The sequence below is a fragment of the Hylobates moloch genome, unplaced genomic scaffold, assembly GCF_009828535.3.
Source record: "Hylobates moloch isolate HMO894 unplaced genomic scaffold, HMol_V3 SCAFFOLD_22, whole genome shotgun sequence".
NCBI lineage: Eukaryota > Metazoa > Chordata > Mammalia > Primates > Hylobatidae > Hylobates > Hylobates moloch.
The window spans coordinates 4,244,877-4,257,596 of NW_026652297.1; the positions used below are offsets into that span (position 1 = coordinate 4,244,877).

At 46.3% G+C, this 12,720-nt stretch overlaps 1 protein-coding gene across 3 annotated transcripts in view; it reads right to left on the bottom strand.

Annotated features, from left to right (window-relative positions):
• The window catches only part of PCED1B (PC-esterase domain containing 1B), a 20,945-nt gene continuing 8,225 nt past the window's right edge, over window positions 1–12,720 (bottom strand). For all 3 annotated transcript variants that reach the window (XM_032144173.2, XM_058433530.1, XM_058433529.1), the window contains one exon: window positions 1–1,646. In XM_032144173.2, the coding sequence (XP_032000064.1) occupies window positions 294–1,589 (1,296 nt within the window). In that variant the 5' untranslated portion in view covers window positions 1,590–1,646 and the 3' untranslated portion in view covers window positions 1–293. The remainder of the gene's footprint in view (window positions 1,647–12,720) is intronic.

A 12,720-nucleotide genomic window follows, 5' to 3' on the forward strand; every position in this document is an offset into this window, starting at 1 on the left:
TTCTGTGCAACTTCTTTATTTACATTTTATTTTTACACAAAGGCAAAGAGAATAGGAGTAGGGAGGCAGGATTAACGCTGGGTCACCCCCAGGAAGTGGGGAAGAGGCTGCAGCCAAGAAGAATGAGTCAGACTGCTCTTCCTTGGCTTTCTTGGTAACAGCAATGAACAAAAAGACCAAGCATGGACTCCAGGCTTGTTAACAAGGTCAGTCTGTTCAGACCAAGCAGTGGAAAGGAAGTGTCATATCTGTCCAATCCATGTTCATAAAGAGGAAATAAGGCCTAGGTCCGTCTACTGAGGCCTTGGCTCTGGATTGGCTGGGGCCCTTCTCCTTGAAGGTCGAGGCCGCTGTCCCCAGGGCACATAGGGGCCACGGGGACGATACCTGCCAAAACCCCTATGGACCACTGGGGCAGGCCGCTGATAACGGAGTGTGGGGAAGAAGGGCATAGGCAGCTGAGGACCAACCATAAAGTTGTCTTCGAAGAAACCTGTATGGGCTGATGAGGGGACATCTGAATGGCAGTAGAATTGATCCGACTGGAAGGTATGGTCTGAGGAAAAACAGGCATCTGGGGGACCCTGTGGGAACCGGGGCATTCCCGGGTGATGGAGAATGGGAGGAGGAGGCTGTGGGGGCAGGAGCGGGAGCAGCGGCAAGCGGTGGGGTGGGAACGCAAGCAGGGGGCGGTATGCGGGGGAAGGTAAGGGTGGGGACATTGGTAAGGCCGGGTGATTTCTGTTGGCCTGGGGCGGCCCTTCAACTCTCGAGCCAGGTTTTTTCTTCTTGATCCACTCGCCCACGGGGTGGCGGTGGGGCAGCTCCACACCCCAGGCGTCGGCCACGTGGGCCAGCAGCAGCTGGGAGAGGCAGCGGTGCACACGTCCATCCCAGTGCACCCCGTCCCAGTGCAGGTTCTGCCTCGCGTGGCGGAAGTGGAAATGCAAGTCCAGTACATCGAAGTTATGTTTACGTGCCTCGGTGGCGCTGTGGAAGTTGGCTTTGACCACTTCGTTTTTCAGGAAGGTAGCCTTCTGCCGCCGGAGCTCGGGCGGAAGAAAACCCCCGGTGACTTCCTCGCCCACAGGCATGGCCGTGTTCCACACCAGCAGGCAAGACTCGGGCAGCACCTGGCCCAGGCACTGGAACAGGTTCTCCAGGTTCTCCAGGTAGCTTCTCCAGGAGTCCGGACCATACCTGGAGATGTCCCAGAGGCAGGAATTCATGATGACCAGGTCGGGGGCGTGCTCGCCCGACTGCAGCTCTTTCAAGATGGTCTGGAGGTAATCGGAGTACACGCGGGTGAGGAAGTAAAAACGCACCAGATGGTGGTCGGAGCGGAACTCGCGGACCTCACGGTAGTTAATGCCGTTGTGCATGCGGCCCCGCTGGCCTCCGTCCACCAGCTCATCTTGTTCGAAGTTCACCTCCCCCCTGGCTCTAAGCTGCCTGGGAGTGAGCAGGCGGTCCTTCTGCAGCAGAAGCACCAGGTCCTTGTATACTGCCCTATGCACAGAGTCCCCCAGGATGACCACGAACTTATTGTGAAGCAGCTGCCGCACTTCGGAGGTCCGCAGAAGGATCATGACGCCCAGGGCGCACAGCCTAACTCCTTCCTTTGCACGGGGTGGCTCTGCGGATGGCTAGGACAGAAGGAGAGAACAGCTGGGGGACTCACCTCTAGGCGGAGCGCCCAGTGCAGGTTGGGGGTAGGGAGACCATGGGGAAGGGGATGGCGCCGTGGCCTCTACCTCGAGGGAGTGGACCTGGAGTGCCCGCATAGCAGGCTCCACCAAGCCCGGACCTGGGAGATTGGCGAGAGGGCAGGAAGGGAGCAAAAGCCTTCTTTGTCTAGTCGCAGTTTAGGCCTGGGGCTCGACCTCTGAATGGCCTGAGGCTGCTGTTGTAGGCTCAGGTTCCACCTGGTGGGGAGGAGCCAAGTACGATCCACCCTCCCTAGGGATGAGAGTGCTAGCAGGATGCCTAGCCAAGAGCCTGGAGGCAGCCCCGAAGCCTAAGTGGAGACGGTTCGCGCTAGGCCACTGTTAGATAATGAGGACCCCAAGTAAGCAAGAACATGGAGAATGTTTGTGATGTAAAGCTAAGTGGAATAAGTTACATCCCATACTGAATGCCCCATCACTTAAACTATATAAAAGAGATATGCATAGATAACATTGAAAGGAAATATGTAAAAACATATCTTCATAGAATAGGATTATGGTTGACTTCCCTCCCCTTTTATTTTTGTAAGTATTCTTTATAGTCTTATATCGCTTGTTATAACTTTAAAAGAATTAAATGAAATGCAACAGGTAACACAAAGAAAGACTACCTGTGCTAGGTCAAGAGCATAAAAACAGGCCGGGCGCGGTGGGATTACGCCTGTAATCCCAGCACTTTGGGAGGCCGAAGAGGGTGGATCACCTGAGGTCTGGAGTCCGAGACCGGCCTGACCAACACGGAGAAACCCCGTCTCTACTAAAAATTCAAAATTAGCCGGGCGTGGTGGCGCATGCCTGTAATCTCAGCTACTGGGGAGGCTGAGGCAGGAGAATTGCTTGAACTCGGGAGGCAAAGGTTGCCAGTGAGCCGAGATCGCGCCATTGCACTTTAGCCTGGGCAGGACAGAAACTCCGTCTCAGAAAACAAACAAAAACAAAAAACAAAACAAAAAAAACCTCTAAAAACAGATTTCTTTTACAAGGAAGTAGCTGTTTCTCATCAAGAGGACTGAAAAAAATCAAGATAAAACTGGAAATAATTTGAATACATTTCAGCTGTAATATTCGTTGCTTTACATTTGAAGAGAATCGGAATATGCCACCCCAAAATGTGCACTTTAGCATGAGGATTATTTTGAGCAGAAAGCAACTGACAATCGACAGATGCAGGAAGAGTTATCTGCCCTCCTCTTATCTGCCCTAGAATCAGGGCATATATTTCCCTTTCAGGAAGGTAAACACCCTTCCCCGAACCAGGGAAAGAAGAGCCAACTCTTATCAATCAGACAGGTTATCATCCTTTTCACCAAAGACAGGGAATGGACACCAAGATGATTTCTCATAAATAGACCTTACTATAATAGCCCTTATCTTCCATGAGTTCCCCCCATTTATTTCCCAGTCACTTCCCCACAATTCATCATCCCTTAAAGCCCAAAGCTCCTTGAGTTTCACTGTTTTCCGGTGCACTCCCTGCCTGCAAACATTAATTTAAAAATTGTGGCGGCTCACGCCTGTAATCCCAGCACTTTGGGAGGCCAAGGCGGCCGGATCACGAGGTCAGGAGAACAAGACCATCCTGGCTAACATGGTGAAACCCCGTCTCTACTAAAAATACAAAAAATTAGCCGGGCGTGGTGGCGGGCGCCTGTACAGGCTGAGGCAGGGGAATGGCGTGAGCCCAGGAGGCGGAGCTTGCAGTGAGCCCAGATCGTGCCAAAAACTGTGGCAGGCATGGCGGCTTACGCCTGCAAACCCAGCACTTTGGAAGACCAAGGTGGAAGGGATCACTTGAGCTCAGGAGTTCGAGACCAGCCTGGGCAACACGGCGAAACCCCATCTCTATACAAAGATTAACCAGGCATGGTGGCGCACGGCTGAGGCGGGAGGATGGCTTGGGCTCAGGAGGCTGAGGCTGCAGTAAGCAGTGTTCCAGCTACTTCACTCCCGCCTGGGCCACAAAGTGAGACCCTATCTCTAAATAAATAAATAAATAAAATTTCTAGCTCTGTATCTTGGCAACACACACCCAAAATAAATAAATAAAATTATGTGCCTTTTCTCCTGTTAATCTGTGTTTTGTTAGTTTAATCTATACGCCCTCAGGTACTGATGCTAAAAGAGTAGAGAAAAAGTTTTTTCTGCCCAACACATTGGATGCAATGTTAAAAGCTGTGAAACTCATCTTCAAAACTTCAGATTATTTCAAGCTGCCATTTACAACTCATATCACAGATGACTAAATAGTAGAAACACTAAAATACTGCTAACAGATTGCAACTGGGAGGAACATGGCATTCACTTCATCTACTTACACAAAAGCCTTGAAAATCTGGTGCGGCTTGAAATTTGTAAGATTTTATGCATTAGTAAATATTTCAATAGATGTAGGAACATTTTAATAGGTGTGGGTGGATAGCTATTATTAAATTACACATTCAAATTTTAAAAGCTATATATCCTATTTGTAGTTTTAAATGGGTATAAATACAAAAATGAAAATATTAAAACAGGTAGAATATTAAGTTTTATAAGAGAACAGTTGAAAATATTGACATCTTCCCCACAAAGAATCTTCATTAAAATATTTTAGCTATCAGAATAAAAGTTTTGGCTGGCTGCAGTCGCTTATGTTTGTAATCCCAGAACTTTGGGAGACTGAGGCAGGAGGATTGCTTGAGACCAGGAGTTTGAAACCAGCCTGGGCAACATAGCAAGACCTTCATCTCCAAAAAAGAAACAAACAAAGAAAAACAAAACAAAACTGAAGCAAACTCCAAATCCCTTTGGGACTCAAGCATGTCATTTGTTTAGGTTCATTTATTTCTCCAACTCACACTTAATAAGTGCCTACTATATGCTCCACATAGGGAGTATAAAAATAAGTAAAATATGATCTTGCGCTCTAAAAGCAGATGAGAAATACTAGCTGATAATTGTACTATCATGTAGAAAGCGGTAAGGGCCATGAACTGTGAAAGTCTAGGGGTCTTTGGGAACAGTATTCCTTCCCACTCTAGACTCAAGTCTCCGAAGTGCAAAATGTGAAGACGGAAACCCTTTCCACGGAAACCCTTTCCTATTGTGTTTTCAGGGCTCCCATGCCGCCCCAGCTCGATGTGCCTTCTCTGGGCCAGCACTCCGGCCATAATCTGTGCCCTAATACACCTTCCCCTGTTAATACAGTTCTGTCCCGGAAGCTGGCAGATCTGATAATTTAGTGCTGTCTCTGCTACAGTGTTACTTATGGAATGCCCTAATGCATTCCTTCTCTGGGAGTGAAGTGCCCTAGACTTGGAAAGATATAAGTTCAAGTCCACTACTTAAAAACTGTGGGAAATGGAGGCACTTAAGAGTTGAAGGAAACTAGGGTATGTCACCCCAAAATATGCCTCTGTGATATAAATATTTTTGAGTGAAGAAGCTTGAGAAGCAGCGATGGCAGAAAGGGTCTCCAGATCTGCCCTTTCTTATCAAGCCGTAAAAATTCCTGTGAAAAAGCGGCCTTCTCTGCACCAACACGGGAAGATAACCCTTGTTTCCAGTGACTTAAGAAGTGATGCTGCAATGGAGCTGTATAAATAAACTTACTGAAAAAACCCTTATCCTCCAACAGCTTTACACCCCCTCCATTTATCTCCTAGCGATTCCCCTGGAATTTACTACCCCTAGCTTATACCCCTTTGTCCTGTCATTTCTTCACAAAATGTGTAGTTCTTTGTCTAAAAGGTATAAAATCTTTCTGCTTTGGCCATTTCTTGGGGTCTTCACTCTCTTATGAGGGACCCCATGTACATGTAAAAAGATAATAAAACACGCACGCTTTTCTTCTGTTAATCTGTCTTGCATTAATTTGGTTCCAAGCCCACCCGAAGATCCCACTTAAGAACTAAGATGGGCCGGGCGCGGTGGCTCACGCTTGTAATCCCAGCACTTTGGGAGGCCGAGGCGGGCGGATCACGAGGTCAGGAGATCCAGACCACGGTGAAATCCCGTCTCTACTAAAAATACAAAAAATTAGCCGGGCGTGGTGGCGGGCGCCTGTAGTCCCAGCTACTCGGAGAGGCTGAGGCAGGAGAATGGCGTGAACCCGGGAGGCGGAGCTTGCAGTGAGCCGAGATTGTGCCACTGCACTACAGCCTGGGCGACAGAGTGAGACTCCGCCTCAAAAAAAAAAAAAAAAAAAAAAAGAACTAAGATGGGCAGAGGCTATCCATAGCCCCCTCTACAGAGTACTAGCAAAGAGCATTGTGTTTGGAATCATACTACCTGGGTTTGAATCCTAACTCTTCTATTTGCTAGCATTTTGAACTTGGGCAAGTTATTTAGCCTTTCTATGCCTTAATTTTCCAGATCTGTAAAATGGACCTATTAGTACACTTCATACATCTGATGTGAGGATTAAATGTAAACTGTTTATAACAATGCCTAACAAGTAGGAGGTGCTGATAAGTTAGTTAATTATTATTAAAAGTTGAGCATCCCTAATTCAAAATTCCAAAATTCTTCCAAACCCAAAACTTTTTGAGAGCCAACATGATGCTCCAAGTTACACTGAACACATTACTTTTTCACTATACTAATGGTATGTTAGCCAGGCGAGGAGGCTCACGCCTGTAATCCCAGCACTTTGAGAGGCCGAGGCGGGTGGATCACTTGAGGTCAGGAGTTCAAGACTAGCCTGGCCAACATGGTGAAATCCTGTCTCTACGAAAAATACAAAAATTAGCCAGGCGTGGTGGCACATACCTGTAATCCTAGCTACTTTGAGGCTGAGGCAGGAGATCCCTTGAACCTGGGAGGCGGAGGTTGCAGTGAGCTGAGATCGCACCACTGCACTCCAGCCTGGGAGACAGAGTGAGGCTGTGTCTCAAAAAAAGGGGAAAAGTATGTCATATTTTCTACTGTTAAGTACTTACGTGTGAATAAGTGTAAGAAAATGATTACTTTGGCCAGGCACGGTGGCTCACGCCTGTAATCCCAGCACTTTGGGTGGCTGAGGCGGGCGGATCATGAGGTCAGGAGATCGAGACCATCATGGCTAACATGGTGAAACCCCGTCTCTACTAAAAATACAAAAAATTAGCAGGGCGTGGTGGTGGGGGCCTGTAGTCCCAGCTACTCGGGAGGCTGAGGCAGGAGAATGGTGTGAACCCGGGAGGCGGAACTTGTGGTGAGCTGAGATCTTGCCACTGCACTCCAGCCTGGGGACAGAGCAAGACTCCATCTCAAAAAAAAAAAGAAAATGTTTACTTGCTGGGCGCAGTGGCTCACACCTGTAATCCCAGCACTTTGGGAGGCCGAGGCGGGCAGATCACGAGGTCAGGAGATTGAGACCATCCTGGCTAACATGGTGAAACCCCGTCTCTACTAAAAGTACAAAAAAAAAAACTTAGCTGGGCGTGGTGGCAGGCGCCTGTAGTCCCAGCTACTCGGGAGGCTGAGGCGGGAACCTGGGAGGGGGAGCTTGCAGTGAGCTGAGATCTCGCCACTGCACTCCAGCCTGGACAACAGAGAGAGACTCCATCTCAAAAAGAAAAGAAAATGGTTACTTGTTGGTTGCCTCTAAACATATAAGCTGAGTCAGAAATGATGGTGCTGTCCAACAACCACGGTCCATGAGTGGTTAAGATTGTGACACCTTTGCTTTCTGATGTTCAATGCACACAAACTTTGTTTCATGCACAAAATGTAAAGTATTGTATAAAATTACCTTCAGGCTATGTGTATATGCTGTATATGAAACATAAATGAATTTTGTGTTTCCACTTGGGCCCAATCCCAGCCTATGTATGGGCATCCCCACGTACATGCAAATATTCTGAAATCACCCAAAAATCTGAAATCCAAAACACTTTTGTTTTCTTTTCTTATCTTTTTTTTTTTTTTTTTTGAGAAGCAGTTTCGCTCTTGGTGCCCAGGCTGAAGTACAGTGGTGCAATCTCAGCTCACTGCAAACTCTGCCTCTTGGGTTCAAGCGATTCTCTTGCCTTAGCCTCCCGAGTAGCTGGGACTACAGGCGTGCACCACCACGCCCAGCTGATTTTTTATATTTTTAGTAGAGATGGGGTTTCACCATGTTGGCTAGCTGGTCTCGAACTCCTGACCTCAGGTGATCCACCCTCCTCAGCCTCCCACAGTGCTGGGATGACAGGTGTAAGCCACCATGCCGGGCCTGAAACAGTTTTTATTCCAAGCATTTTGGATAAAGGATGTTCAACCCATACGTAAGAAGTTTCAAAATACCAGGTTAATCATCAGTAAAGAAGAGATTACAATATTTGTTCTGCTTGTTTGTCAGGGTTCTATGAAGATCAAATTAGATGATGCAAGTGAAATATTTTGGCTAAAACAAAATTAATGTTTATTGAACAGCTACTAGATCCCAGGTGCTTTACCAACATTACCTCTTCATGTTGCCCAGGCTGGAGTGCAGTGGCGCAATCTTGGCTCACTGCAACCTGCGCCTCCCAGGTTCAAGTGATTCTCCTGCCTCAGCCTCCTGAGTAGCTGGAATTACAGGCGTGCATCACCATGCCCGGCTAATTTTTGTAGCTTTTTAGTAGAGACGGGGTTTCACCATTTTGGCCAGGCTGGTCTCGAACTCCTGACCTCAGATGATCTGCCCGCCTTGGCCTCCCAAAGTGCTGGGATTACAAGCATGAGCCACTGCACCTGGCCCTTTATGAGATAACTCTTATTCCCATTTTATAGGGAAAGATATTGATGTGATAGAGCTAAGATTTAGTCCAAAGTCTATCTCTAATAGAAGGATCTTCTCATCTTTTTCTTATTCATAGTCAGGCAACCCTCTCCTCTGCCTAGGAGAGGTGGTCATGAAGGGAGGGGATGGGTGGTGAATGAGTATAATCCCATATCCTAATCTGAAGCAGGAGACATAAAATCACATAAAGACCTTGAATTCAGAAGAACCCAGGCAGGGCACGGTGGCGCATGCCTGTAATCCCAACACTTTGGGAGGCCAAGAAGGGCAGATCACCTGAGGTCAGGACCAGCTTGGGCAACTTGGTGAAACCCTGTCTCTACTAGAAATACTAAAAATTAGCTGGGTGTGGTGGCACACGCCTGTCATCCCAGCTACTCAGGAGGCTGAGGCACGAGAATTGCTTGAGTCCAGGAGGAGGTTGCAGCCAGCTGAGATCACACCACTGAACTCCAGCCTGGGCAACAGAGTGTGACTTTGTCTCAAAAAAAAAAAAAAAAAAAAAAGAAAAGAAAAAGAAAAAACAAAGAAGAAGAACCAAAACACAGTTCTACAGACTGACGACCTCACAGTGTCTGGGGACTTCTGGCGGTCCTGTATCCTAACCGGTTCACTTAACCCACCCAAACTTTGCTCCAAGAGCTCAGGGCCAATATCTGACAAAAATGTTTACCTAAGAATGTCTTCTTTTTTTTTTTCAGTCAGAGTCTTGCTCTGTCACCCAGGCTGCGGTGCAGTGGCGAGATCCCAGCTCACTGAAACTTTTGCCTCCGGGATTCAAGCAATTCTCGTGCCTTGGCCTCCAGATACCTGCAATTACAGGTACTTGCCACCATGCCCAGTTAATTTTTGTATCTTTATTAGAGACGAGGGTTCACCACGTTGGCCAGGCTGGTCTCGAGCTCCTGGTCTCAAGTGATCCACTCACCTCGCCCTCCCAAAGTGCTAGGATTACAGGCATGAATGACTGTGCCTGGCCTTATTATTCTTCTATAATGGAACATGCAGCTATGACTGTGAGAAGGAAAGACAGGGGAAAATGACTGGGAAGAAGTATTTCAGTAAGAACCTGAAATGGGGCCGTGCGCGGTGGCTCTCGCCTGTAAGCCCCAGCACTTTGGGAGGCCGAGGTGGGTGGATCACCAGGGGTCAGGAGTTCAAGACCACCCTGGCCAACATGCTGAAAGCACCCCCCCCTACAAGAATACAAAAATTAGGTGGGCATCATGGCAGGGGCCTGTAATCCCGGCCACTCGTGAGGCTGAGGCAGGAGAATCGCTTGAACCCGGGAGGTGGAGATTGCAGTGCGCCGAGATCTTGCCATCTTGCTGCTGCACTCCAGACTGGGTGACAGAGCGAGACTCCGCCTCAAAAACAAAAACAAAACAAAACAAACAAACAAAAAACCTGAAATGGAAATGAAGTTCTTGATAAAGAGGAGCGCTAACTGTAACAGGATTAATGAAATCTGACACCCTCAAGACTATCATTTTGGGAAAGAATCGTTTAAGCTAAGAGACCAAGCATTAAAAATAAAACTTAACAAAACCAAAATGGCTCTTTTAGGGGAGTGAGTAGAGAAGAATAACTTGGAGACATAAACTTCTCTGATTTTAAAAAAAGGTCGACACATCCATTTTCAGAGCTTTTTATTTATAAAAAATAAAACAAAAAAAAGGATTTGAAAATGGCCAGATCTGCCGGGCGCGGTGGCTCAAGCCTGTAATCCCAGCACTTTGGGAGGCTGAGGCGGGCGGATCACGAGGTCAGGAGATCGAGACCACGGTGAAACCCCGTCTCTACTAAAAACACAAAAAATTAGCCGGGCGTGTTGGCGGGCGCCTGTATTCCCAGCTACTCGGGAGGCTGAGGCAGGAGAATGGCGTGAACCCAGGAGGTGGACGTTGCGGTGAGCCGAGATCGCGCCACTGCACTCCAGCCTGGGAGACAGAGAAAGACTCCGTCTCAAAAAAAAAAAAAAAAAAAAAATGGCCAGATCAGGGATCATTGTAGCCTAGGCATCTTTCTTTGCTGCAGATTTGGTAAGTACACTTATTCATTTTGGTAGCTATTTTATAGATTCACTCATTCACTTAATAAAGATCATGGAGAGCCAAATAGTGCACTGGGTACAAGGACTAGGTATGAAAAGGCAATTTCGGCCAGGTGCGGTGGCTCACGCCTGTAATCCCAGCACTTTAGGATGCCAAGGCAGGCGGATAACTTGAGATCAGGAGTTCAAGACCAGCCTGGCCAACATGTTGAAACCCCATGTCTACCAAAAATATAAAAAGTTAGCCGGGTGTGGTGGCACGCGCCTGTAATCCCAGCTACTCAGGAGGCTGAGGCAGGAGAATCGCTTGAACCCGGGAGGCAGAGGTTGCAGTGAGCCAAGTCGCACCAATGCACTTCAGGCTGGGCGACAGAGCGAGACTCACTCCATCTCAAAAAGAGAGGCAATCTCTTCTCTCAAGAGGAGGAGTAAAAAAATGGGCACTTAAAGAGCTGGCTGCTAAAACTGATGTATGTAAATGAAGCACCTGAGACTGCTGGAAGGGTCAAGCCAGAGGAGGGAGGATTATGAATAATCATTGCAACCTGATTCCAACTTCGAATTAAAACAGAATTTTTTTAAAGTTTCATGATAATTTTAAAAATCATAGTTATAAGTAGTTCCATGTGTTTTTCTGTTTTCAAAGTAAACGTTGGGCTTAGGCTAAAGCTGTCACAGATATATGCATTATTAATGTCTACTGCCACAATAAATTACTTTCCAGCATCTTGTTTATATTTCCCTGTTTGGGGATAATTAATTTTTTAATGGCTTCATAAGCTATGAATTACAACTCATTGACTATTGCTTTACAGTGATCGCAAACCAAACACATAACATTTATCTTTCATTAATGTTTTGTAGTAATTATGTTGATTTTTTCTTTTCTTATTGATCTTAAGTTACAAGAAGAGGTACACTGAAATAAACCAGTTGCTTTAGAGATCCTGCAGAGAAGTTGTCAATCACAGAGATCGTCACTAACAAGTAGGATGTTCTGATTCACTGTGGGAAGTACTTGTAACTAATTTATAAGTTCCTTGCATATGACTCTCTTAATACAATATTGTACTGGGAATATAAATGGTTCATTTCCTTATAACCTCATTTTGGGGGATCTAACCAATAGTTTGAACTTTCCAAGATTCTCTTAAATTTTAGTGGAATGGATGGTACAGATAAGGAATTATTTTTAATGAGCTCACCTGTATAATTTATCTATGTCTTGGCATTTGCTTAGTTTTCTAAATGAATTTAAACTTGCCAAAAATTAAATTACATGCCATATACAGTTTTGAAAGAAAAAAGAAAAGCAAACAATTCGAACTTTTCTTTGGGAAAACTTAATGACTTGTGGACTGGGGATTCTCTAGAGACTCATATTTTGATTTGAGGCAAGTCAGTTAACATCCAATGACCCATACAACACCAAAGTGGAAGAAGCAATGCAGGACTATTTTTAAAAGTAGCTTTAGGATCAAATAAAAAATACAGAAAAGTACTGAGAGATGCTACGCTGTGGTGAATAATGCAATAGAAAAATAATTGCCAGGCTGGGCGCAGTGGCTCAATTCTGTAATCCCAGCACTTTGGGAGGCCGAGAGAGGTGGATCTTGAGACTCGTCTCAGGAGTTCAGGGATCTTGAGACCCGTCTCAGAGATCAGGAGTTTGAGACCAATGTGGTCAACATGGCAAAACCCTGTCTGTACCAAAAATACAAAAATTAGCTGGGTGTGGTGGCACATGCCTGTAATCCCAGCTACTTGGGAGGCTGAGGCAGGAGAATCCGTTTGAACCTGGGAGGTGGAGGTTGCAGTGAGCCAAGATTGTGTCACTGCACTCCAGCCTGGGCGACAGCGTGAGACTCTGTGTCAAAAAAAGAAAAAAAAGAAAAAGAAAAAGAAAAATAATTGCCAAGTAACCACTAGAAAGACTGTTTACTGATTTGAATCCCCTACCTACATTGACCTTCTCTTCCTACGTAGGTCTAGGATCTGCAGTCTATTAATTAATTCAGTAAAAATTTAGAGAGCCCCTGTGTCTATCTAAGGCTATGACAGCTGTTACTGCACATTTGGCTCACATCCCTCAACAACGACCATGATTCCCCTGTGAACCCCTGCATTATGAAACCACACCATATAGTCTGTATTTCTAAGCTGGTTATCCAGGTAGTCCTTAAACACATCTAAAATCATGCGAGATAAGTGAAAAA